Source organism: Tauraco erythrolophus, chromosome 11 (assembly GCF_009769465.1).
Source record: "Tauraco erythrolophus isolate bTauEry1 chromosome 11, bTauEry1.pri, whole genome shotgun sequence".
Lineage (NCBI taxonomy): Eukaryota > Metazoa > Chordata > Aves > Musophagiformes > Musophagidae > Tauraco > Tauraco erythrolophus.
The window spans coordinates 3,990,433-4,017,523 of NC_141475.1; the positions used below are offsets into that span (position 1 = coordinate 3,990,433).

At 39.7% G+C, this 27,091-nt stretch overlaps 2 protein-coding genes across 9 annotated transcripts in view; one reads left to right on the forward strand and one right to left on the reverse strand.

The window, feature by feature from the left end:
• The window catches only part of LIMS2 (LIM zinc finger domain containing 2), a 33,283-nt gene that overhangs the window by 4,636 nt on the left and 1,556 nt on the right, over positions 1–27,091 (reverse strand). Inside the window, exons 1-9 of one of the 3 annotated variants that reach the window (XM_009989464.2) lie at positions 23,508–23,584; positions 14,582–14,741; positions 13,711–13,777; positions 13,281–13,401; positions 3,512–3,661; positions 2,512–2,662; positions 1,298–1,390; positions 390–438; positions 130–205 (exon numbers count right to left, since the gene is read on the reverse strand). In XM_009989464.2, the coding sequence (XP_009987766.1) occupies positions 130–205; positions 390–438; positions 1,298–1,390; positions 2,512–2,662; positions 3,512–3,661; positions 13,281–13,401; positions 13,711–13,777; positions 14,582–14,741; positions 23,508–23,584 (944 nt within the window). Of the gene's footprint in view, positions 1–129; positions 206–389; positions 439–1,297; positions 1,391–2,511; positions 2,663–3,511; positions 3,662–13,280; positions 13,402–13,710; positions 13,778–14,581; positions 14,742–23,462; positions 23,585–27,091 lie in introns of those variants that run through there. The other 2 variants (XM_086618668.1, XM_086618669.1) reach the window with 2 other exon arrangements.
• Positions 5,604–12,057, forward strand: GPR17 (G protein-coupled receptor 17). 6 transcript variants are annotated; one of them, XM_086618670.1, is made up of 3 exons: positions 5,604–5,758; positions 7,471–9,102; positions 10,059–12,057. In XM_086618670.1, exon 3 carries the CDS (start codon positions 10,096–10,098, stop codon positions 11,128–11,130), a length of 1,035 nt encoding a protein of 344 aa, XP_086474796.1. In that variant the 5' UTR covers positions 5,604–5,758; positions 7,471–9,102; positions 10,059–10,095; the 3' UTR covers positions 11,131–12,057. The 6 variants fall into 6 exon arrangements, with proteins under 6 accessions (XP_086474796.1, XP_086474797.1, XP_086474799.1 ...); XM_086618671.1 differs by having other exon boundaries at positions 8,727–9,102; XM_086618673.1 differs by having other exon boundaries at positions 8,889–9,102.

Here is a 27,091-nt window from a genome sequence, read left to right on the forward strand (position 1 = left end):
AAGCACCTGCTCCCACAGAGAAAAGGTATATTACACCTCAGAGAGGCATTGGCTCATGGCTCCCCCAAGCTGATACTCTTCCTTAGAGGTAAATGTCTCATATGGTCCAAAATACAAACACTGACTTACTTCAGTGTAAGCTTGATGTTGCAGGTGGAGCAGGAGAAGCAATTCACACACCAGGCCTTGTTAAGAGCTGATACCACTGCAAAAGCAAAAGCACAAAATAAGAGGAAACTGCCGGATTATTTGAATTCAGATTTGTATCAAAATTCAAATGAGGCCAGATGTGAAAAGAAACACTGGTGCCTTGCAACTGTGTGACTGCAACAGCTGCACTAACAAACGGAACAAGGACAGCAACCCAAAACAAGAAGAACAAATCTTACCATCTCCCTCTATCACGTGGCTGCAGTTGTAGCAGACATCTCCAAAGAGCTGCACAGCAAAAGAAAGAAGAACAGGAACTCATGTTACTGACCACTCATGCTCCCCAAATCACACAGCTGGTGTGAACACTAAATCCTAACAATCAAAGAATCCCCAGACATTGCAGTAGCTCCCAAATATACCAATTTAAATCTTCTGAATAACTTCTCATACACTCGCCAAAAAGTCTATGTTCCTTTGGATCTCATACCACTAAGTACTACAGAACCTTTTTTGTTGATGCCTCACACTCTACTACTGTTACGTGATCTTAAAGTCCTATACATGTGGCAATTTGGAGAAAAGAGGATCGGTGGAGTATGACTACTGTAGACAAACATCTCCTAATATTTAACTACAAACTTCAAAATAAAACCCAGGGCTACTTTCAAAACAGTAACACTTACCTCTTATGAGAGAAAGAGACTAGTTGATCAGACAGAACAAAATATCACACTCGTAGCTGTACAGTAGTCACACAGAAAAAACAGGTTTTGACTGGCTTTTGAAACATGCTTTTCTTATGCTTTAGACAGCATAACACGTATCTTAGGCCCGTAGAAGCAAGTAATTATCAAAGAAGTCCACACAAATAGTTTTGGAGTACAATTGCAGGGATTTTAATCACAATCAGTGTTTTTTTCTGTCAATGGCACAAAGAAAAATCCAATATCCCCAAGATACTTCTATTCTGTTCTCAGCATCTCTTTTCATATCTACCAAGAAAAACTTTTTTCTGTTAAATATCACTAATTTCTTAATATTGCATTGCCTCCACAAATTCAGATTACACAAAATCTGCATAGCTTTGCAAAAAAAGTATGTGCCAGTCAGAACAAGTACCCACAGCACAGATGGCAGAATTTACCTGGTTATAGTGAGTTTCACAGTAAGCCAGTCCTTTTTTCTCATAGTGTCGGTGCCCCAAGAATGGCTTCTCACATTTGGCACAAACAAAATGCTGTAAAAGAAAAGTCATTCAGTGGCAGCCAAAGTGACTTTTCCATCACCAGGGAAAAACTTGCATAGCTACAAATCATAGCTCAATATGAGATACTCATAGAACCATAGAATGGTTTGGGTTGCAAAGGACCTTAAAGATCATCTAGTTCCAACTCCCCTGCCACAGAGAGACACCTTCCACTAGATCAGGTTGCTCAAAGCCTCATCCAACCTGGCCTTGAACACTTCCAGAGATGAGGTATCTACAACTTCTCTGGGCAACCTGTTCCAATGTTTCACCACCCTCACAGTAAAGAATTTCTTCCCAATTTCTCATCTAAATCTATTCTCTTTCAGTTTAAAACTGTTACCCCTTAATGCTTTAATGAAACTCAAGACAGTAAAATCTTTATGGAAGTAAAAGAAAAGAGGAAATATTTGGCTACTATACTAATTAAGAATTGTATTAAAGATAGGTAGAAGACCTGCTGAAAGGGCAATCATCTTGTGTCTATACTGATAGACTTGTGGACTATTGCTTGTTTGAGAGAAGAGAAACAGGAACATAAAACATAATTGTTACACATGCACTTCAAATGGGCAGCATCATCTCTCTCAGTTCAAGCCTTAGGGGTCTTAAATCACTAAAATCAAATCACTAAAAAACTTCAGAGCAAGCTACGACGACTCAGCTGAAACTTATAGAAACGATGAGCTGAAAAGGCTTAAAAAGCAAGGATTGCACTGGCTCTGCCTACATCACAAATTCTAACACTGTTATGAACCTGTTAACTGGGGTTGGAGAGGATATATCTAAGCACACCATAGTAAATATGTAAATTTATTAGTAAGTAAACGCTGTCCAGTGAAGCATATTCTGCAAGAATCTTTATAATCTGACTCAGGCATTTTTAAATTAAGGTTGTTACTGCTGTGAAAGTATAGCTTTCTTAGGCAACCCTGATGACCTTGCTGTACTCATTCACTCACATGAGGTGAAGACAATCTGAAACATACGCAATTATTTTTTTGTCTGAATTGATATATTACAGATCACGTAAATGTCTACAGCTTCCCACTAGCGCTCGTCCTCTTCCAAAGTAGATCTGGAAGACAGTTTCACATTCAGAGAGGCCTCACCTCAACATGCCATTGCTTTCCCAGAGCATTGACGACTCGTCCTTCAATGGGCCTACGACAGGCTCCACAGATGGGGATTCCCATCTTGTCGTGGCAGGGCAGGCAATACAGCTCTCCCTTCAGTTCCCGGGCCTCAGCGGTCAGCTCCTTCCTGAAAACACAAACATGTCCCTGAAGTAAGAATACTAAGTGAAGATCTTTAATAACTAAAATGAAGTTTTGGAAGACTAAACTTGAAAGTTAACATACTTCGGCAACATTCATGCTACAAATGATTAAATTAAACTATACAGTTATTGTCAACTCATCCTTCTAAAATTGCTTTTCTCAGTATGTCAGGCAAGAGAACATACGTGGAATATCATGTCTTCAGTAGATATTCCGGCAGAAATACGAGGTGCACTTACACGCAACAATGCAGCATCATGCAAAGACTCAAGCTATCTTTAAATGGGACAGCTCAGGTACAAGGACCATCCTAGCAGTGCTCAGCACTGAGCCATTTACTTTAATCTTCAGCACTGTTATCCATTCTAGGGCAGTACTGTGCTCCAATTATACTGCTTTCATGGTAAGTCATCCGGGTCAGACAGGTACCAGCATGGTAATCGACTGTGCCAGAAGACTGACACAGCTCACCAAGTCATCTTTTTTTTTTTTTCTAACCATGAATGCAAAGCGAAACTATTTTGAATACCCTGGCAACAGCTATCTTCAGCCAACACTACTATTCTAATCGAATTGCACACAGCATTTCAGGTAAGTTCCTATCAAGGAACTATTTTCACTTTCAGTATAAAATTGTGTCATTCAAGTTTAGGATAAAAGAACATTGAATAGCACAGGCTTTCCAAATTTATTTTGATTTCTCCTCACACAATTTCTGTTTGCTCAATAATGTGAAGGTACCAAAGTTCAGGCCTTGGAAAGGACTGCACTGCTGACTGTACTCTGTTTGTCTCTCTCCTTTTTTGTCAGAGTTTAGAATATGAGAACATACCCACAGTGGGTGCAGTTGAAGTGATCGGGATGGTAGGAATCATTCCTAAACATCAGAGGCTGCTCATCAATTATCAAGTGGCACTTCTGACAGATGTACTTGCCCAGTCCCTTAGCTTTTTCACGGTTATGGCATGGCCTGCACAGATGCCTGGTTGAACAAAGTAAAGAAAACAAAACATTAAGAAATTCTGTCTCCTAAAACAACATACAGTGCATGCTGTAGGATGTACTTTATGTAACAGAAGAAGTGTCTTCCGAGGTCACACTAAACATAATTTAGTTTAGTATCCTGTCTCTCACACCAGTTGCACAGAAAAGAATATGTGGATAGAGTAGTCACAGAGTTGTATTTCCTTAGACTACTCCTCCAGCATTCACTGATTAATGTCCCGTCAGGGATATCATCCTGTCATTCTTCTAGGTATCCTCTCCAGTTCTTCTATATGCTCTCTGAGAGGTGGGCAAGGAAAGGTGGCAACACCCTCTCTCTGTTACTAACTAGGGGATCCAGCCATAACAGAGGCATGACAGCACTGGGAAGGAGTCGAGGAGAGAGCATAAAAACCATTAAACCAAAGCACATTGCCCGAATGCCTTTACCATGGCTGGACTCCTTAGTCTTCAATGGCTAGGACAAACAAGAGACCATTGAATACTTGCTCTTCTGCCTACAAATTCCTTTTAGTCTTAAGTTAAAGAAAATAAAGAACTACACGCAATTTTGCAATTTTATGTGGTAAATATAACTGTGTCCCTATCACATGTTCTAGAACATATTACCAGTACAGTCCTGAACAGGTAGACAAGCCAAATTTCTGACAGAAAAGCCTAGGCAAAGGCATAAAAAAAATTCTGCAAAGACTGACAGAATCCACTGGTTTTACCCCAATATTTAGGAGCTCTGAGGAGAAGCTGTTCAGTTTACTTGCCTATTACCTACCCCTCTAGCCACAATGCTGCAGGCAGGGAAGAATTTATGATAAAACGAAAATGAGAGAGGAATGACTTCTGTGGGTTTCTTTGTCACTAAACAGACAAGCCTGCATAATTCCTTTCACTATATCACTATGCGAAACACTCGCTGAGATTTACAGGTCATTCTCAAAAGACACCAGACAAAAGGAAAATTTCAAATGGAAAGGGTAGATTTATGGCTGAAGTAGTGGGTTCTTTGCAGGGCCCCTTCCAAAATTCTGCTGTGATGAATCACTTGCCCTTAGATGTGTAAAATGGGGATAAGAATACAACACAGATGTTGTTGTGAGACCTCAAACATTTATGACCCTCAGCTGGCAGGCGCCTGTCTAAGTGCTAAGTATCATTATTATTCTCTCCAAATCTGAGTCCTCCTGTCAGCAAGTGTCTCTCTCCAGGGCTGGAACTACTGTCTGCCCAGACGGAGCCCAGAAAAAGCAGACAGCACCCCATTATAAGGAAACATGCAGCTGTGCTCATCTCAGCATAAAGGCATCACTTTTATTCGGCACTGTCAAATGCAGAGTAATTATACGGGGCAGGACATAGGGACCCTGAAGCAAATGTCCTGAAAGAGACCCCTCTCATTCAGCTGAATAAGATGCCTTCAGCCATTTGCACTGATAAACCATTATCAATCCCTCCCCACTCACAAACCCTCTCTGCCATCCCATAGACCCTCCTCTATTGCAAGCAAAGGGAAGTGTTGGACAGGCTAAGCTGTTACCATAGCAGTCGACCCTCTCCCTCTCTCCCTCCTCACTCCCACCATTATGGAATTATCCCATTCTGAAATGTCCTGTTGTGTCTATTAATACCAGACTTCCCCTAAACAATGCTCCTCTCCACCCTCCTAAAATAATCAGGGGACTCCAAGAAGTCTGTGTTAACGGCTGGGAGTTCAGTAGCAGCCTTTAGTAAGCACCGTGAACACTGGCATATTCATACAATACATTCATATCTATAACAGCAGCAGCAACCCCAGTGCCAGGAGCTCAGCTGGGATGAAGACTGCTCTTCAGTGCTGGCGTGTCCTCTCCCCTGCTCTGCTGTGTGACTGAGCTGATAATGCGCTATCAGAGCTAGAAGGACACTATATAGAGGGACTTCCCCTCTCCACCCTCAGCAACTCTGCAACTGTGTGCTCTTTTTGGATCATCTTGTTTTCACCGTTGCTGCTTCTATTTGGCTTGCTGTCATCAGAAGGAGTTCCTTGAGATTTTCCCCAAAAGGACCCTATACTCCACCCATAGGACTGCACTGTAAAGAGGTAAGAGACAAACTTCTGTTAGCAGAATAATGAAGGAGCTTTCCTAATGGTTTAGTTCTAGCTGGTGTCAGTGAGGTGGAAAGACACACACACAGAGGCGGATGAATATAATGGAAATGTTTGAAACTAAGAACAGGCAGCATTTTTTGAATTTCAAAGAATAACTTCCTCACTCTTCTTTATATCAATTCTCCAAAACATAAAAGTTTTCCAACTTTTGTACCTAACATACATCCATTTATGCCAGGAAAACTGACAGCTGTATGGTATGTCCAGTGCTCTCCGACTCTGCTTTGATGCTCACAAGAAACAAGTATTTCAGATGAAGGGTGGGAACCTCAGGATGGAGTGATTTTCAGGAGAATAATTTCAGTCAGAAGTGGACTATTTCTAATGAAAAGTACTTTCAGTGAAAGATAGGAGATACTCCCATTTGACAAGACACTACGACCATAATCATAAAAACCCCAAACAAGCATAATCCCAAACCAGAAACTGCTCTAGCTGAGAGCAAGAATAGGAATTTGACATCCACTACAAACTCTAACATGTAGTTCAAATTTATCTGCAGTGGGCATTACAAAAAAAGCACAAAACTAGCCAGATAAATAACTTATGATGAGCTAAATATTTCTTCTGCTTATTAATTGTTTCAATAACGATAGATAGAACCTCTGCCGAAAGAGTAATCAGGTTGTGTCTATACTGATAGTTTTGTGGATTGTTATCCTCCTTGGTTCCGAGCAGAAGAGAAACAGAGCATAAAATATGGTCAGTGTGCACACATTTCAAATGAGCAGTGACATCCCCATTACAGCTCAGCCCTGGGAGGCCTGGGATAATGGCTCATTCCAGAATAGTGCTCTGTTTAGCAATACGTAAATCACTAAATATTCACACAACACCAAGAGTGCAATCCAAGCGGAAATTATTGGATAATGAGCCGGACTCCTAAAGTTTTCTGGCTATGGAGTCAAAGCCTCTTGCACCATATAGCTTAGCACAAACTACACATTCTAGGTCACTTGGGCAGGTTTCTAGTTTGCTCTTAGCATTCACACAGACTAGTAAAACAAGCTCTCTAGGACTTTGAGTGCTTTTTTGTAAGCACAACAAACCAAAAAGAAAGAAAAACCTACAAATTAAACACATTTATTTTAAATTGATAGGATAAAAGCAGGCAAAATAGAAGTGGACCTGTAAACAACAGCAAACAGCTTTCCACACGGTGTACAGAACACACTTGTGTCAAAGAACCATCACTGTTATAAAGTTGTAGCATTTTGTTGAAAACATATAAATTCTAAAAATAAGCTCAATGGTTTATTCTAGTGACATGTCAGCTTTTTTCCTAACCTACTAAAGTGCTATACCACAATTTTCACATCAATAAACAGAATCGTAAAAGAAAAAAACCCAAAAAACCACACAAAAAATCTTGATTAAAACTCCCTTCTAATTTAAAACCTAAGCAAAATTAGAAAGAGGCCTACTTGCCTTTTCTATGATTTCTGATAAGGCAATGAAAAATACCTCTCTTCTCCTTGCTTTAAAAGTAAATTAGGTAACAGCAGCTGTCTTACGAAGGCACTCATTTCAAAAGACTGAATCTATTTCAATTTTGTCATTAGTTCTAAGCCTCTCCCTTCCTGACACTGACATACTGGGCTTCTAGATAGCTCTGACATTCTCCTTTCTACTCCACCCCACAGCATTTTGCAATGAAAGCATGTCCAGATAGAAATCAATGGCAGATTCAACGCTGACATCAGTGAGGACAAAATTCTCGACTTTTAAGTCTTGGCTGCTCCAAGTCTGGCACTGACACTCAGCTGGATCTGAATCCCAAAGATCCTCCTTAAGAAATCAGCTCAAATAGAATCAGTTCAATGTATCACGCTGCTAAACCCCAGCTTGTAAACAAGGAAAAAGTCTGCTTACTGCTTAGCTTCCTGAACTGATTTAAATCATTATCATTAAGACAAAAGACATCTTGTCTGTTCCATTAGACAATCCTTGCTTCCGCCTTTTCAGCTGGTCCAAGCCAGCTTTACTGCTTTCTCAGTGTTGTCACAACCATGTATAGAGTAATGCTTAGGCATCACACCGATCACTGACAGGCATGTATGTAAAGATCACCTGATTACATTTTTTGCAAATGAAAAGCATATTTAAACAAAGTGCCTGACAGAAATAAAGGCTACATAGCCAGAACATCAGATGATAGGTACCATTTTAAATTAACAGTCAGCAAAAAAGCATGGGCTCATCATATTTCTCCTTTGGTGTGCAGTAGAAAAATACATATTTAAACTACTTGCATCAAGGGAGGACAAGTATTTGAGCATTCAACATTACTATCGCACACGAACTTCAAAATCTTGCAGGTTTTACTTTGTAAGAGACAAATAAACACTAGAAACAAAAATTGTGAGCTCCTCTGCAAACCCAGGAAATTCACACAGAAAACTGCAACAGGGAATATTCCTTTTGTTTATGAAAGCAAGATTTTGCATGGATTTTATAGATAAAATGTCCCCTGGAAAAAAGGGCTATAAAGTCTGTCTTGCACATGTGCTTCTAGTAATTCCAAGATGATAATTTGTTGGCATTTCTAGGACTACAAAGAAGCATGCAGCTGGCACGAGGCAGTGAGTACCCATACACTCAACCCTTGAGTCGTTTTTGTGCCATAAACATGCAGGGTGTTTAGGCAATGCATGGTGTAAGAAGGCCCCTCTGTGGCCATATGAAGAAACTTCAGTTTCGGAATTTCCTTCTGTCTCACTTCTGTTGACTTTTGTCTCTTCAACTGTGAACTAAACAGTAGTGGTATAGCATATTCACCTCTAGCTATTGTAGCTTTCTGTCCACCTGAAAGTGACATCAGCCAAACAAACGATGATAGTTACCTTGGAATTTTGTTTACATTTTCCAATATATTGGTCTGTTGTCCATCCCATTTCAGTTTCTCCATTAGCCACCAATATCTTTAGACATCTGAATGATCAGTTCTATTGGGAAGCTGGATGCATTTCATAATGCCTTGAATCAACCGTGTAAAGATGTAAGATTTCAGCATATAGCATTACTTCTGCCTGAGACTAAAAATTTTGCCTCACAATGTCAGCAACCATCTTAAAATTTTAATCTCAGTAGAGGAAAATGGATGTATTTAAAGATGTATTGAATATTATGGAGAAATGGTCAACCAGTACAAAATGCAATGGTGAGCGCAATGGAGGCACCACTGCACGTACCGTAACACCCCTGAGGAATCCAAGAAACAGAGACGATGCTGGAAACTCAGCCTACCTGCATTTCCCTACCACCTACGCCCACAGGTGAGAAATGTATAAAAAGCCACGGTAGGCGCCCAGAAAATCTTTTCACTTCGTGTTGATGCTGCTTGGTACCCTGCAGACTACAGAGAGACTAGCAAAGCTAAGCTCAGTTTTACTAGGCTGCTACTTGGAAAAGGCCCTGGATAAGCTATAGTGGAGTTCAGGCTTCTGAGGGAGGAAGACAGAGTTATGCTGGGAGAAGCAGCTGCAGGGAAGGATGACACTTTGACAAGTAACTGACAGCACAGGCATTAGTAATAACCTTTTCTGAGTCAATTCAGTGCTTTTTGCTCTTCAAATGAGATGCTGCTAACCATCTGAAAAGTTTCCTCCTCTAATGGAACTAGATACATCTGCCTTAAACACAGGAATTTAGACTAAAATAATTCTCAAAGATTTTCAGGAGCCCTGTGGTTTTTTTTAATAACAGCAATACCTGGCCTGTCTTCCAACTCTTCTAGGAACAAGGTAGATGTTCTAAGCCAGGTCACCTTACAACAGACACCTGTGCTCAGAAAAGCTGACTCATTAGGAGCTCTTCAGTCCCGAATGAGGCTTTCAAACTAAACATAGCAAATACATTCTAGCTAGATGTACAGAACCCACTTCCACTCTTCCATTAATCAGACACATAAGCATTTCACTACTCCATTACTCAAGTGATTTCAGCACAGGTTGGTGACAAGCTCATAATCAGCTAGCTAGCTCTTTATAGTGGTTCCTTCAACAGGAATTAATGGTCTGGAAAACCCAGCTGAGCAGAAACTATTCACAATTTTAATATAAGGGTTTAAACTCAGATTGACCTGTTGTACTAAATACCAATACTAGCAAACAGGAGACATCACTGATTTTGATGTGTGCTTTTTCGGGTGGGTTTTTGGGGTTTGTTTTGTGGTGGTTTTTTTGGTCACAAAACCAGGCTCTTTTGTAATATACTGTCTCAATTCTTTCAGGTTTTGTGTTTTTTCTTCTTTGAAACTGTGGTGAAAAATGAATGGCCCAGCAGATCCCTCAAGCCTACTCTTCAATTGCTCAAATCAATCAAATTTCTCTTTGGAAACATCAGAACAATGTGGCAAAGAGACACACCTTGAGAACATCCTTTTTGCCACTTTCTACTTCCTGGACTTCATCCTGGCTTTTGTTGGCAATGCCCTGGCTCTTTGGCTCTTCATCCGGGACCAAAAGTCAGGCACACCTGCCAACATTTTTCTGATGCATCTTGCTGTGGCTGACCTGTCCTTTGTGCTGGTACTTCCCACCCGGCTGGTGTACCATTTTTCTGGTAATCATTGGCCATTTGGTGAGATCCCATGCAGACTCACCGGCTTCCTTTTTTACCTCAACATGTATGCCAGTATCTACTTCCTCATGTGTATCAGCGTTGACCGTTTCCTAGCCATCGTGCACCCTGTGAAGTCCATCAAGCTCCGCAGGTCCCTTTATGCCCACTTGGCATGTGCCTTCCTATGGGTTATAGTTGGGGTTGCAATGGCACCTCTGCTGCTCAGTGTGCAGACAGTTGAGATGAACAACACAACTGTCTGCCTGCAGCTCTACAGAGAAAAGGCATCACACCATGCCCTTGTGTCCTTAGCAGTAGCATTCACCTTCCCATTCGTTACTACAGTGACTTGCTACTTATTAATCATCCGCAGCCTGAAGAGTGGGAACAGAGTCGAGAAACACCTGAAGGAAAAAGCTATCAAAACGATCATCATGGTCCTGATGATCTTTCTGGTTTGCTTTGTACCTTATCATGTCAATCGCTACATTTATATTCTCCATTACAACGGGACCAAAACTTCCTGCGAAACACAGCGTGTTCTAGCCCTCAGTAACCGCATCACTTCCTGTCTTACAAGTCTAAATGGTGCCTTTGACCCAGTCATGTATTTTTTCGTAGCTGAGAAATTTCGTGAGGCTTTGTGCAATCTGTTTTGTGTTAAAAAGACTGTAATGTTGCCTCAAACATATGAGGGTAAGACAAATGAAAGCTCACTAAGTGCTAAATCTGAACTGTGAACATGACTTTTGTCATCCCTTTGACTTAAGAACACTCTATGCCACCAAAATCAGCTGAGAGTGCAAATATGCAGCGAGATAGTCCAGCCAGAGTCAAACTCACTCCTGAGGAGGGAAGTTCTGTCGTTTTTATGGGACTGAAATTAGCAAGAACCCGTCTGACAACAGAGATCACATGTTCTTGTCTTACTGAAACTGCAAACAGAAGTACAGTTTTACTCCTTTCCAAGCTGTGAAACTGAGGGTTGCACACTTAGGAACAGGGAAAGGAGTAAAGAGGCTAGTAAACAGACTTTTAGAAAAACCCCAAACAAACAAAATAAAAACTTAATTCCCAAAGCATTCAGTAATGAGTTTTCCTCTGCACAATGCATACAGCCTACTTTGAAATTTTATATAGTGCCAGCAGTAGAGATCTGTTCCTGAGACAGAACTGCCTGAAAAGACACTATGCTTGCACATCTTGTTCAAGTCTCCAAGTGTTCATACATAGCAGACAAAATTGGTACTAAATCGTGGCAAGAAAAAAAGACCAAAATGCTGCAATGCACCCAACCTGGACTGGAATTAAGACAGGACTTAGAGTTTTTTTACTTCTTCCCAGCATTCAGAGCTGGAAATGAGCACTAAACTTCACACTACCTTTTCTATCTGCCTTCTGCCTTTGTCTCAAAGCTGCAGATAGAGGTTGGACAACATTTACTACACTGTCCCTTTTACGTATTTCCTTGCAAAACATCAGATACCCTGATAATCCTCAAACTAAAGAATGGAAAAGGGTTGTTCAGGAATACAGCATTCATCTTTACTAAATACTGTTCATAAAAATATGAATAAATGGCAAAAGTGAAGAAAAGTAAGCATATGAAGAAGTAAAGCCTACTTTGTCCAGAAGAGATTCCTATCTTTGAGGTGTTTTACTATTTTTTTTTTGGTGACTTGTTTAGCAAGACTATTCCTTCATTACAGACAACGTAGGGATTATCTGAGCTATCCTCACTGATACAAATTGCATCCAGCGGGATATGTCTGGGAATGACAGGTAGACTAGGGAAGATCAGGTACAATGAGAAGCAAGAAAAATAACCCAAGAGTTTCCAATAATATTTACTAGAAGAGTGCTTCTATAGTGTGGATACACATATTATAGGAAATCACGTGACAGGTGAATTATATTTTTTAAGTACAGCTACATAAACACACATATCCCTTTTCTATGCTTTTGGGAATGAGCTCCTTACCATTTTAGATCTGGTCCACAAATTACAAAATCAAACATACTTTATCTCGCTTGAACTGCCTCAATCCTGGCTGCTTTCCCAAACCAGGAACCCTCCTAGATGCTATCACAACAGCCCACTCTAACAAGCTTAGGTGTCAAAAGAAAATCAATTATGCCCAAATCCAAACATTAAGGCACAGAAGTTGCATGCAGGATGGAAGAGAAGAGAGTTGAGAGGGCTCCCTGCTGGACAGGGTACAAGTATAAAACCTTTCCTTCCCTTCTTCACCATTTAGTTAGTGAGAATATAAACTCTAGGAAACTACTAGGCTTTGCTCAAGACATATGAAAGCCTGAAATTAACTATGAATTGTGCAACACTGCTAACTGCTGCATTGTTTTATTTTCTTATTATGGTACGCTTTTGTACAAGTTCTCTTTTATGTTTTTATTTCTTACTTCTTAATTAAATGCATTAATCGACTTTAAGGGCTCATTTTTATATTTCTGTATTTAAAATGATTTCAAAAGACCAGGGGAATCACATGCTGAATAGGCTTTGCTGTAATCCTTGTGTTATTCGCTTGGCCTTTTGCTGTACCTTGATTTCCTGCTCAGCAGCTCACTTGATAAACAGCCTGCCCAGGATCACATAATTGCTTTTCCTCACTTGCTATTGAGCCTTTTGCCTGAAATCCCTTTCTTTTCCAGAATCCATCCACTAGCTACTAAAATCTGAGTTTCTGCTTTCTACACGTTTCACTGGATGAAGAACACTGTTCTTCATTTAATCTCCCATTTCCTAACAGGCTATTCCTTAAAGCTTCTTCTGTACCTTTTCAAGCATACAACCAACTGACATCTCAACATCTCACTACTGTATCAATAACGTACTGACAAAACTTTCTGAGCTCCTGCTCTAACTTACCTGCCAGCATTCTTCACAAACCCCAGGTCAGCAAGCACTACATCGCAGAGCTCACAGCGGAAGCACTCTGGGTGCCAATTATTGTTCATAGCCTTGATAACGCGCCCAATGATGAACTCACCTGCAAAACGAAAGCATCACTTTGAGATGCATGCAGAAAACAGTCTTACCAAAAGCCTACTGCTTTCATAATCCTTCTGCTTTAATTCCACAAGAACTATTACAGTTTAGCTTTGAAATAAACCCAACTATTCCCACAACCAGGATACCCCAAATCACTGCGGATATCATGCTCTGTTTCCCTCCAGAGCTCTTGCTCCTTAAATGACCTCAACAATCCCAGACCAGGGCTGGATATCACTGCAATGGTGGAAAGTTTGCACAGCCCTGTACCTGTTACCCCACGATGTCGACATGCACCACATCTTACCACATTCCCCGCAGCAAGGAGCAAACAGCATCTGAAAGTCATGCTCACAGTACTTCCGACCTTCGAACTGTGAAGAAAACGAGAGAAGGAGCCCTCATGAATAAACGAACTACTCTTAATGTTTTCATAGTTCAGCATGATTTTCCACAGAAATGATCAATTAGTCAAGGTCAGTCAAGTTTTCCAGTTCTAGCCCCCTCTCACCTGTTTTTAAACTCCTAATAATTTTTCATAAAGAAATATCCAGACACAGCTTCAGCCTTAAGGTGAATTTCAATAACAGTTAAGTCAATTGCAATGCTGCTGCAAAACAGTAAAAATCTTGAAGTGTCCAAAACCCTTCTCCTATAGGTGGTTTAATCTCATTTTTGTTTTAGCTCCTTTTACTCATGCAATTCAGAGCTACTCTTCTTATACGAGACTAAAACTCATGGCAAATTAAGAACATGGCATGTTTAAAATAATGTGTTATTCAAAATATGTGCTTATAAATATTCTGTAAAAATATTTCAACCTTGTTTTTAAATGGGTTGAGCAACTTCAGCTGTCCAGTTGGAAAAGTTTGGTACAAAATATCTAAAATAACACCTAAAGAAATATTAAGAAACATTTTCTGTTTTCTTTTTGAAATAACTTTTACCCAAAGAGCAAGCACACAGTTTTTGTTGTTACTGATCATTAGGAATGAGTATGTGAGAGAACAAAAAAATTAAGTTGGAAGACCCTCAAAAAAATAGCAACAAAAGTTTAGGGCTAAAAAATTAAACATGCAGGAAAGATGGAAATTCGTATTTCTGTCAGAATTTTCACCTAATTGCTTGCCTTTTAATGGAGATATTTCTCTTCTCTTACACATAGTGTGAGACCTCACCTCATAAAAAAGTCCATCTGGGAACTGACGAAAACACTGAGCACAGACAAAGCAGTTTTCATGATAGAGCTCCCCATTGCTGTTCACAATCCTTTCTGCAGGATCAAATCGAGTCTGGCAGCGTTCACATACTGCATTTGCGAGAGCATCAGACATGTTACTGGAATAAAGACAAGGGTAAGAACATGAGCAATGTCACAGCGAATCACATGAGTATACTCGTATCATCTAAGTTTCCCCAACATCTATGAACACAACATTTCCACTGCTTTAAACAACCTTTTACATGAAAAACAAACAAGACTCAAAAAACCCAACAATGCAAAAAAGACCAATGAGTCGATTCAGCACTGACATCAGTTAGAAATAATGTTCTTGCAACTCGTGGCAGAATGAGCTCATGTAGCAGATCTACCTAATGCACACTTTTGCCTGCTTCACCAGTCTTTCACCTCATTATGTCATCCTGCTAATAGCTCATACCAAATATCCATAATCCTAAATAAACCAGTAGTTTGGAGGGCAGCAAACAACAACCTTGACTCCTTGGGATTTCTAGTCTCAGCATGTGCACCTCCGAGGATTTTGTGACGTGTAATAAGCACTGATATTCCACTGCAGTCTCCCCTTCACTGTAGGAATTGAGGATTTCATCCTCTACCCAGCAGCTTACGTGTACAAGATTCATTGGAAAATAATTACATTCAATGCCTCTGTCTTCCTGACATATTAACTGAAACTGTCAAAGGGTTAAAAAGGTATGGGAAGAGAGAAGTGTCTCTGGCTGGCTTAGCAAATACATCAGCTTCATTTCCTCAGAAAGTGAGCCCAAAAAAACCCCAAAGCCACACTCGCAAACACTGCAAAGGATGTTTCCTCTGTCTCCCTTAAAATGTGGAACAACTCTAACTTCTTTCACAAAATTTTCACACTTGCCATCATGGTAATCTAAGTTCTCTATATATTAACAGAATGCTGTTTTAAAATCCTGTATCACGCATCAAAAGAGGGAGGAAAAAAAAAAAACTATGAAGAGTCTCGGTTTCTTGTTGCAATGCAATGTCTTTTAACCACTAGACTATCCAATAATATAAAAATTCAATGTTGACACACTTATAGAAATTCTACTTTATGCCTTTTGGGCACCTTCTGAGTTCTATGACTGGAAAGACAGCAGTTTTATAGGTGGGAAACTAAAAAAAATTGCACCATGTCAGAAATCTCTGAAATATTTGAGTAGTAGTTTTCCTGAAGCACGTAACACATACATAAAATGAAAGATGGCTTGGTTTAAAAGGTTTTTTTCCTTTCTTTTCATATTCAAAGCTAGTTTGAACTGAATTTCCATCATTAGTGTTATTCTACAACCTGACATGCTACTTTCCACATCTCTTCACAGAGAACAGTAATTCCATAAGCATGTTCCAGTAGAAGATTCTCTTTCTTCTGGTCAGAGACACTCCTACAAAAACACACCACCGTTTGTATTCCAGGGCTCTGAGCTCTGAGCACAACTAGATCGGGTCGGCAGCAGGGTAGGCAGCAGCCTCATAATCCTGAGGCAACAAAAACAAGCTTGTGCTTCATCTGGCTCAGCTGAGCCAACCTACTGCACCTGCAGCCTGTACAAACACGCTATGCTGTGACCTGGAGTGACTGCTCAGTAAGAATACACTTTCTTTCTGCCACTGCAATTCCAAGCGTGGCAAAGAGCAAGGGAGCTGTTAATAATTTCAAGAACGGAATACCAATTTAGCAGAAATCTGTTACAAGTTATTTTCTCATTGCAGTACGAAGGAGCTTTAAAAAACAGACATGGACCGGAATTATGGACAAGAAGGAAATCCTGTAATTTCACAAACAAGAAATCATAGGTTAAAGAAACATTTTTATTCCAACAGAGTACCAAAGGAATAGCTCAACACAAAAACATCAGTGTAAGCAGCAAAGTCCAGAGACCTAATCGGTTCAGTTTCCAATCGCTACTCTTTCAGTTACATCATGCAAATGTGTACCAAGACTTGAAAACATAATCTCCCCATCAAGTATTTTTTCCCTCTAGAAAAATTTGATGCCTGAATTCCAAGACTTGAGCTAGCCAACAGCCATGATTAAGAAAGCCTCATGTCAACACCAGTGAAAAAGCTGCTCTGGGAAGAAAACTGGGGAGAACAGTGTTCAGTCAGTCTCACAGCTTCCAACACAACAGCAAGTATTACACCCTACACACTAACAACAAAGCATGATCTAAGGTTGTGGTTGTTGGGTTTTTTGCTCTATAAACACAAATTAATATTTTTTTAAAAAATCCTGATTTTTTTTTTTTTCTGCTTTCTCCAAATGCAATTTAACAGGGCTCTAAGGATGGAACAGTACCCATCACTGTCACTACCCGCTGGCTGAACTCTGCAAGAACTGAGCTGCCACCCAGACAACGGCAGTATGCAACAACTGCAACCTGCACAGCCATGCTCCTGTGTGAAACACAGTGCAAGTTCACGAGTGTGGTAGTTCACATCAAACACTACTGAATATACTTATCCCAGGAGAGATTCTGGCACAAGTCCCATGGCTTTGTTGGTGAGAAAGACAGACGTAGGGACTGGATCACAAGAATATGGCTTTCAGGAGCCTCCATTCTGAACCCAGCATTTGAGGGCTGTCAAGACAGACTAACTCCACAGTAAACTCTAACTTCTAAACAATATAAAGTCTATTGGGAAATTAAAATTCCTAGTGAAAGTCAAATGCACTATTGTTCTGTGTTCTCACTGTCTTCCCTTAACATGAAGTACAACTTCGGATTTAATTTTTAACTCTCAAAAAAATAATTTACCTCATTCATTCGCAAAAGTAAGAGAGTATTAAGAGTTTCAAGAGTTTATTTACCGTTCTCCTGATGCATGATGATGCAAAAGCTCCAACTCCTAGCTATAGAATTTGGCTAAAGATACTCCAATACTGTTTTAACAAGAGAATATGATACACAGAGAAAAATCACTAGTGATTTTGCAAAACAGCATAGAACAAGCACTTCAAAGACTTGGAAATTGAAAACTTTAAAAAATTTTCAAAACATTTGAGCTAGAAGAACTTGGTTGATGCTCACAAGATTTCCTTAAAGGTATAAGAAAGGTGATCATGATACAGCCTGAGCTGTCCAAGAAATGCAACAATGCAAATGAGCTAATGATTGTGACTTGTTACTCATACATGAGAGAAACCATTAGTTCAGCAAAAATTAAAACAAAAGATCTGTACACAAAAAACAGAGTTCTCTGCCTCAGCTATACCCAGTTGAAATTTGTCGAGGAGAGCGGTACAGGAGACAACTAAATCCCACAACGGCTCCTGACCAATGTTGTCTCCTGTAACACAGACCAGCAGCCGTGGCTCTCTGATAATTGCAGCTTGAGTTTTACCTCTCTGCTCTCTTATCATTCATCACTGCATCAGTTTTTACTTAAGACATTCTATTCTTTTACGCTCAAGCTAAATTTTGAAACTTTGGCATTGCCCTAAATGTATGACTTCACATTTATTCAAAAGTTTTACTTTCACATATGTCACAGTTTCTTAATCTCTCTTAGCTACACACCCCTGCGTGCCCTCTTCCTTGTGCAAAAATAAGCATTTATTCAACTAGCTCAAGGTTAAAATTAACCAAGGCTGGAAGTGGGAGGGAGGACAGCTCTAATTCAGCGCAGTTTTATGATTCAGTTTACTACACTGCTGCAAAAACGTTAATGCCAGCAGCACAGGGAAAGGAAGAGCAACACCAAAACCATCCTTTTGATAGTGGTGCCAAGAGTGACCACAAAAGTCTGACTTACTATGTCAATCGTAAGATATTTAGATCTGAGTCTCACCTACAAAGGACAGTCCCCAACATGGAGTGCTTCTTGCATTCTGATTGCTTGTTGATTTTTTGCAATTCGGTAAAATACAGAATCTTCCCCTGTTTTAACAATAAGCTAGTGACACAAAGACAGGAAAGGCTATTAAAGCATGACCAGCCCCACATCCTGAAGTTATCCCGTCCTGTGCAAACCCAAAAAATACCACTGTTCAAACAATGCTTCTTCCAATCTTTCACCATTATGTGCTGTATCTTTAACAAATTCTCTTTGTCAAAGTACCTAATTTACAGAAATCAGTTATTTACCATTATAATTAGGTGTGGATTTCTCATGCATTGACTTCTCAGAATTATTTACTATAAAGTATCAGCATTGCTCTCAAATTGGAAGAAAAAAATAAATTAAAAAAATTCCTTCTTTGGAAGAAGTGGAAGTTAATTGGGAGACCCATTCTGTGCCACTGGTACAGGTTCTACAAAAGATTTGAAAGCATTTTACCTTCTTATATCACTAAAGTCAATATGGATCTATCTTCCATAAACAGTGGTTTCATATATATTTGGACTAGCAAATGTCACATTTTTATATCATATCTTCATAAAGATTCAGGAAATTTGGCCTGTATTACTACACCAGGGGAAAAAAAAAAAAAGAGTTGGACTTAAATACCAAGAAAGCTGGCTAAAATGCTACAACTTCTGTATTGTTATATCCTTTTTCAAACACTTGTCCATGGGGATACAGTACTGGTGACTGGCTGAGGGAAAAAAAAGCACATCTAATACTTGCACTGCTAAGAGAGTAGAACAGAGGCTCCAGCCTTCTCATCAGTAGAATTCAGTATCTCAAACATCGATGCGAGACAAACTGAACCAGACAACCAGGGGAACAGATGAACAGTCTCAAACTATATCAGGTCCAAGAAAGGAACTGCAGGTGCAAGGAGTGCTTCTGTCAGAAAAGCCCAGTCAAAAAAAATCCTTTTCTTTAATTGGTATTGAGAGCTTTTTGGTTTTAGTGTCAAAGAGAGTTCCCAACCATTGCAATGCTGAATGAAGAATTAATTTAATACTGAAATGATCAAAAACCTTACAGATACTATGAAAAGAAAAGGAAGACATTTCAAAGATACAAGAGCCCAGGGCATTGTCCAAACCTCAGCAGACAGGCACCATACCTACGCTAGGGAATCTTAGACAGGTATTGTCCGGTTGTTCTGGTCTACCAGTAAAAACTAGTGTATACAGAAGATACAACGACATGATAACATTTACATAGCCATTTCTACTACGCAAACACACACAGATGCCAATGACAGTGAAAAGTCCAAAACCTGGAAAGCTATCACCACAGGTGTATATCATAAATACCAGTAGCTAAGATAAAAATCAGGGCACTTCAGGAGAGGGGGTTCTTCCCATTCCCATAGCACGGTTGAGAATTTGTGGCTTTAAGTCCTTAATGTTGACAAAGACAAAAAAAAATATTTGCCGGGACAATATCAGACTTTATGATTAATTTCACAGATAATGACTACTATGTAGAGAAAAAAAAAAAAAAGAGGAAGGGTATCAGTTCATGAACTTCTGCTGAAAAACAGCCCTCAATTACCCTTATCGTTCTTCCAAAATCTCTTCACTGCAGATGACTTTTATTTGGACAACTTTCCCAAACGGATTTAAACTTTTAAATTTACATTAATTTAATCTTTTAAGGTTATTATTAAACTTGTTGTAAAATGTTGGAGAAAAAAAAATTCCCATTTGTTCAATGTATGATTTGTTGTGCATTTGATAAAATGATGTGCATAGCTTAACATTTTCAGCATTTTTGCTTCTGCTTGCATTGAATTTTCAGTTAATTCCGTATTTAAATATTTTTTCAGCTGAATAAATAAGAAACGAATAGTGTTTCTCTCAGCATATTTTCCTCAGCCATGCAGCCCCCAATCTCCCAATGAAACAAACGTTTGTTGTTCTTATTTACTACACAGGGATAACTAAAATTAAGAAAAACATACAAATGCATCTTTATGGCTTCTCATCTCTCTTTGGTCTACCAGCAACAGCAATTTGCTATTGGTAGAAGCCAAGGCTTTAAAAAAAATGCCACTTCTTCACATATTTCAGTTGAGAACAGAATACAATGTCTGTACAGCTGGCCTGCAGGGGAAGCCACAATCGAATAGACCTTTGAGACCAGCAGCAGCAACAAAGTCTGTTGGTATTCAAACAGAAAAAAATCCTATGCCACGGGTACTTGGTAGACCCTCTCAATGCCACGCAATATTTATTTCCAGTAAACCATGACCAATTACTGAGAAAGACACATATTTAACATTGTTCACTCAGGGAAACATCAAGATAAAGAAACGTTCAGATTTTAAACAGATCATACCTCTTACACAGAAAAAAACCTCTTTCATTATCAAGCACACACCACTTCACCCTCAATGTCTATTTGATAAATAACTTCTATGACACATTTAATCTTTCTCTTCTTCACTTCTCTTATCTCAAAGGAGCTAAAATGTGATGCTTGTTTGTCAACACTAGTAAGACAGATCATTCCCAAATACGTTCATCAATTATAATCAACTAGCAGCAACACTTCTTTTGGATTACTCTCATTTGCCTGTAGAAAGGACATAAACTATCAGGACCTATCAGGAGGGAAATGCAAAAATTACCAGTAGCTCAAAAACTGTGGATAAAATAAAAATAGTTCAGGAGACAAAATTCCCAAACAGATTACAATCTTCAGCACTGAGTAAAACCAAAACATGTGGTTTTATGCTTACTTTGCTTTGAGAACTATGATGTGAAAAACATATTTGGAATAAATTATCCAGAGAAATTGTGGATGCCCCCTCCCTGGAGGTGTTCAAGGCCAGGTTGGATGGAGCCTTGAGTAGCCTGATCTAGTTGAGAGGCATCCCTGCCCACGACAGGGAGGTTGGATTAGATGATCTCTAAGGTCCCTTCCAGCCTATGCCATTCTATGATTCTATGATGATATTCAATCTACCTAGCTAGACATTTCCACCCTAAATCATTCTGCCAGCTGCAAGAATTATTTCTGCCGAACCCACGTGGCCTTATCAAAATTCTGCCAGCATATAGTTTAAATGCAAGCATGGTCTGCCTTGCTCTGTACATGTGTCACCACAGCAACACATACACAGCCTCCCTCCTTCAACACAGTGCAGAATCAGCCCCTGAGCCTTCTCCTACCTGGCGCCCTGTAGTCCCAGCTGTGCTCGGCTTCAGAGCGTGCTCCCTGCCACACTTCACTCTTCCTTGGCTTATGACAGGCCCAAGCCCAATGTAGCACGTTTAGAGAACCATTACTGTGAGCATTGCTATGCCAGCGCTGCCCAGATCACCTCCTCCAGCAGCCTCACACAGCACACTTAATAGCATCGGTTTAAAAAGAGAGATCTCACACAAATGGGAATCTTCCAAACACCAAGTTCTAACTCCCGAAATCTAGCTGACATAGAAGGCAAATGAGAACTAATCTTGTTCTCCTGCAAAACCATACTAGTGTAGTGCTGAGTATTATAAACACGCTGTTCAGAAAAGGGCATTCTTTCTGCATAGTGGATTAAGCACATCTACTTAAGAGAGAGTTTTAAACTCTAATATTAAAAAAAAAAAAACAACAACAAAACCAAAAATCAAGGCTCGAAAAATCTCTGTTGTGTTTACAAACTCGGAAAAAAATTATTAAAAATAATAATTGGAAATCATGGAAAAAAATATTGTGCCTTCACCTCCTTCCTGGAAGGCTCTTACAGGTTACAAACACACACAAATAGCTGAAAGCAAACTACATTTTGACAACGTTAGATGACTATGAGCATTTATCTCCTCATCCTTCCTATCTTCAGTTCACACTCTGCTGTTTGTGTTCCATTGCTGCTTTCTTAATGCTTATTTTCTGTTCTCTCACAGGTCCCTTCTATGCTTCTCACTCTTCCTGACCAGCATACTCTCCACTCAAAGGCATCGTCATTTCTTTCACCACCTTCTTACTCTCCTCCTCACTAAATTCTAATACATTCACATCCACAACTTTGTGCAGGAAAAATTGAAAATATACTAATAGATACGAGCTAAACGGAAAATAGTGGGAAAAGCAGTGTTCTAGTGAGGGATCCACAGCTAAAACTGAGAAGTCAAATCAATTGCACAGTTACAGGTAAACTTCAGGTCTATCTCCTGCTAAAGAAAGACTGAAATTCAAAACTTTTGACTGCTAGAAAAGAATCTCCTCTCCTGCAAGCTCACTGCTCTCCCCAGTGATACAGGTTTCAGATCCTATATTGCTGCTGCAGGTCACAGTTCTCCCAAAATGCAAGAAACTAAGTTTTATTTAATTCCTATTAATTTCTCTCCTGCCCAAAATTAACTTCACTAAAAATTGAAAAGTAAAGTAAAATTTTAGTCTGAAGTACAAGAAAAGTAATGATCAAATCGAGCGTCTGGGCAGATTTAAGAAGCTTTGGATGACATGTTCTAAATAACCTCAAGAAGCAGCTATACTCGAAGCTTCAGTTTCTGATGGAGTTATTAAAAAAAACTAAAATCAACCAGCTTGCTATTAACAGCATAGGTGAAGAAATAGACTACTAAGCCCTAAAATCAAGGAACAGTAGAATTTATCAACATTTTGAAAAATTACCGCATTTCATTATTTCTTTATTCCTACAGTGCTCAAATACTTCACCATTAACGCTAGCACTAATGTTGGTTCTGAACAGTCTAATACAGAGCTTCAAAACGGGAAAGGTTCTCCATTGTTGCTTTCCTGTTATTGTTAAAAACTGAAAGCTTTCTCATCAGGAAAGTCCTTTCCTTTGTAATCTACTTGGAAATGAAAATAAACAGACTTCATCCCCTCTGGCTGTGTGCAGATAATTCCCACTTTAAAGAAAAAGTCCCACCACCAAATCCGAACATCTATCAAATCCTGGAAAATGCTTCAACAATACCATTCCCTTCATCTCAGAGACGTACCCACGTATCCCAGCTGCTGTATCTGTCCTGTTGCTCAGCAGCGACCCTGTGCCACTTAGCCGATCCTGACGGCGCTGATAAAGTTTGGAGGATGCCAGTCCCCGCAGTCTCAGGCCAGCCATGGCACCCAATGCCCTGTGAAGGGGAACGCAGAGAGACAACTGGAGCGAGCACTAGCAACACCGATATCCAGTGAGTCACCTTCCTTTGGGAGTTGCCTTTACATTTTAGAAGAGCTAAAGCAGGATGCATAGACCCCTGCTCAAGCATTGTTTCTTACAATTCCTCTGCCATTCTGCTAGAGCCTTAAAGACCAGACACCTCTTTCCTGTGTTCCACTAGTAATTACCTATTTAAGCCAGCACTTTAGGAGTCTACATCAGCAACGCATTCTGTGTTAGACTCGCGTAATGTATCTATGTAAACTCATAAGTGCGTTAAAAAAAAAAATCCTGAGTCTTCACATAATTAACCCACTTAATCCAAGAAGACTCCCTGATCAAAGCAACAGAGAAATACAGAAAAGCAAAATAGACCACTAGATCTCTTGACGATGAACACTTAAGTTTCCTGCAGAGACCCTGGCATCTCTAAGGTGGTTCCCTGCAGGCTGCTGCACCATGCCATCTCTTAAGGATACTGCAACCAACAGAAGTGTTCCTTCCATTTAGATAAAGAATATTCCAAGAAACAAAACCATGAAGGTTTCTGCTCCCCAGACACACTCCAGCCTGCAGACATGGCATGCAGCAGAGGGTCAGGAAGCAGGCAGAAGGAACACACTTGGCATTCCAGCCTCCAGAGATCTCTGCTGGGAACTGAACAGGCCCTTCTAACAGGAGTTCGCCCTTTCTACTGCTCCCCCTCACCACCCACCCCTGCAGGAGAGAAAGAGGATCACACAGCACAAATGGCTCAGGCCCAGTGTAGGGGGGTAGAAAGAGTAAAAATCTGAGAATAAAGAAGTCCGTTTTTAAGAGAACAAAGGCAAAGGAGTGGAGGATGGGAGCATCTGAGTCAGTGTCATTTGATCAGCCATGGAAAACATCTCAAGAGTCATTACCAACAAATCATTTTTAGTAAATTATAAAAAAATGAGGATTTTTGTAGCATGAGAGTGAAATATATTCCATGACTACAGCCTGGCAAGCTATAGAGGAAAAAAAAATGAGAGAAGTGGAAGTGATGACTTCATAAGTACTAAACGAGTTATTAACTAGCAGAGATCCCTTCTGTCCTTTAAAGAAAAACAGAAGGGTTTTCTGCTGCGACCCAACAGAACAGGAACAAATAGAGAACATCATACTTTCAAAACCAGAAATCAGTAACCTCAAAATCTTCAGTTCTTACCACATTTTGTTGGGAGTTTCAGGCTCCTGACTTCTGACAGCAATCTGCCCCTATCATTTATTTCAGATTGCATGTCTGCTTTATCCATTTCTACTTTATGATGTAAATGGAACAGAAGAAGAAAAACATCCTCTGTACTGGTGGGTTTGCTTACCTTTTAAATTTTAGAGCAATAAACCACTTTTAAAATGTGATATTAAATCACCTTTTCACTTTTAGCACAAAGCAAAATATTAAATCACCACAACATTAATCTCCCTTAACCTTAAACAACCTGACCTTCTCTCCCAAACACCTAAGCTTTTACCCTCCTGACTCACACGACATGATTTTATTGGTTTTCAAATACCCACTCGCCAAGAGAAAAGTATGATTCTCTTCTTCAAAAGGGAAGATGAGGGGATCGAAGGAAAGAAACATCAAAACTATAAGCATCCTGTCTTCCCATCCCTCAACATAAGCTCGCTTACTCACTCCTCTCTTGCTGCCTGCCTCGCACATAAAGAGTGAAAATGCATTGTTTTGTTTTTCTTTCCCTCTTGATAGATTGCTTTTAAGAGACAGGGTGGATGCCAAAATCTTACAGCTGGTTAGTTTCTGGGCCAAAGCAGAGGAGAAAGCAGCTAGGCTTCTTTTAGGCATTAACAAGTAGTTCTTCTCAGAGAAGCACCTCTACGTCCCCAGAACAGAATACTAAGAATCTTCCAACAAGTTAAAATTTATCTAGAGATCCTCAGAGAGCAAAGTTAGATGGAATGATAGTAAGATTAAACCCACATTTTTCAACCCAGAAGAGTAGAAAGGGCTGCTTGTAACTCAGAGAGATGAGACATCTCTTAGTCTGATGCAGGTTCTTTCTAGTCAGCACCAAGAACCTTTCTTAATACTATCGGACCATCATACTCCCTCCTCCTCCTCCTCCAAACCATTCTACTTGCAATTGCTTCATAAAATGGAGCACAGCAGCAGCTCTCTACTGCTCTTCTAATTAAAAAGCATCTAGTCAAACACTAGCCTAATTGGAAATAATATACTCTTATGTCTTACCTCAACTGGATTAGGAACAATCAATAAGCGTATCTGTAAATGCAGCTGTTGTTCTTTTCTGGACCGCAGGAAGTACATAGGCGTATCCAGATCCCAATTAGACCGAGTATAGTGATAACAAAAATATTTTACAAAAATAATTATGCCCTAAAACATTCACTTAGGAAACATTTTTCCTTGGGCTTTGGATTAGATTAATTTCTACAGGCAACAGAAAACAGCACAGGCATTTTTTACCTTTATGTTTTCTAATCAACACCACAGCAGTAAAGTCTTAAAAGAAATTCTCTTCAAATCTGGTTTATTTTCTACTTTGGGCATTTGACAATGTTTTGTTCACCGGTCACTCACTGATTCTCTTAGGCACAAGTCCATCACAAGCAACAAAGAAAACAGGGCAAAACACAGCAGCAAAAATAAAAACAACCAACCACCAACACCCCTCCCAAATCCCAACAATCCTTGAAAAGGCAAAAATCAAAATGGAGAGATAGACCAAACACATCAAATACAAATTCCAGAAGCCGTCTTCCCTTATTTATTAGTAAGGAAGTACCATAGTATTCTTCTAAAGGCATCAAAAAATCACATAAATTTTATTTCTCAACACTGCAAAATATAGAAAGGCTGCTTAGAAACATACCGTTTTTATATCTAACACATTACCTCTTATTCAGAGTTTATTTCCAAATGTAGTTAAGCAACACATAACTTAATAAAACTAAAACACACTAAGCACGTTGCTTGTCAAATGGCATTGGTCATGCGAGGTGCTCAGTGCTGCAATGTTTCACAGACACTGAAAAATATAGGTTCGTTTTGCTGGGAAACTGCTACCCTAAATGGATGATAGTATTACTCAAGAAAAAGTCAGCTGAATTAGAGCCATGATAAACGTCTCTGACAGAACAGTCAATCATTCTGTCCCAGAAATGACAGCAGACAAATTTAGAAATTTTCATAGCTGACAAACTTTCCAGGGCAAACATTTCTGAAACATTAAATAACACTTGCATTCACTTTTCAAAAGCTAAAGCCAAGGCCTGCACATTTGAGCAGCCCTCAGATGTACATCTGAGGAGACAGAAATCCTGCGTTACTTTGAAGAACTGCATGCTGTGCAGTGTCTCAACTACCTTGGAGCTCTCCACCAAGCCTCATGCTCCATGTCACAACTTCTCACTGAATACAGTGTTGTACCTTAACAGGCAGGCTTCTGTGGAAGCATGGGA

Excerpts from the sequence above, each read along its gene's own strand:
- GPR17 (XM_086618670.1), top strand. The coding sequence starts at position 10,096 with ATGAATGGCCCAGCAGATCCCTCAAGCCTACTCTTCAATTGCTCAAAT.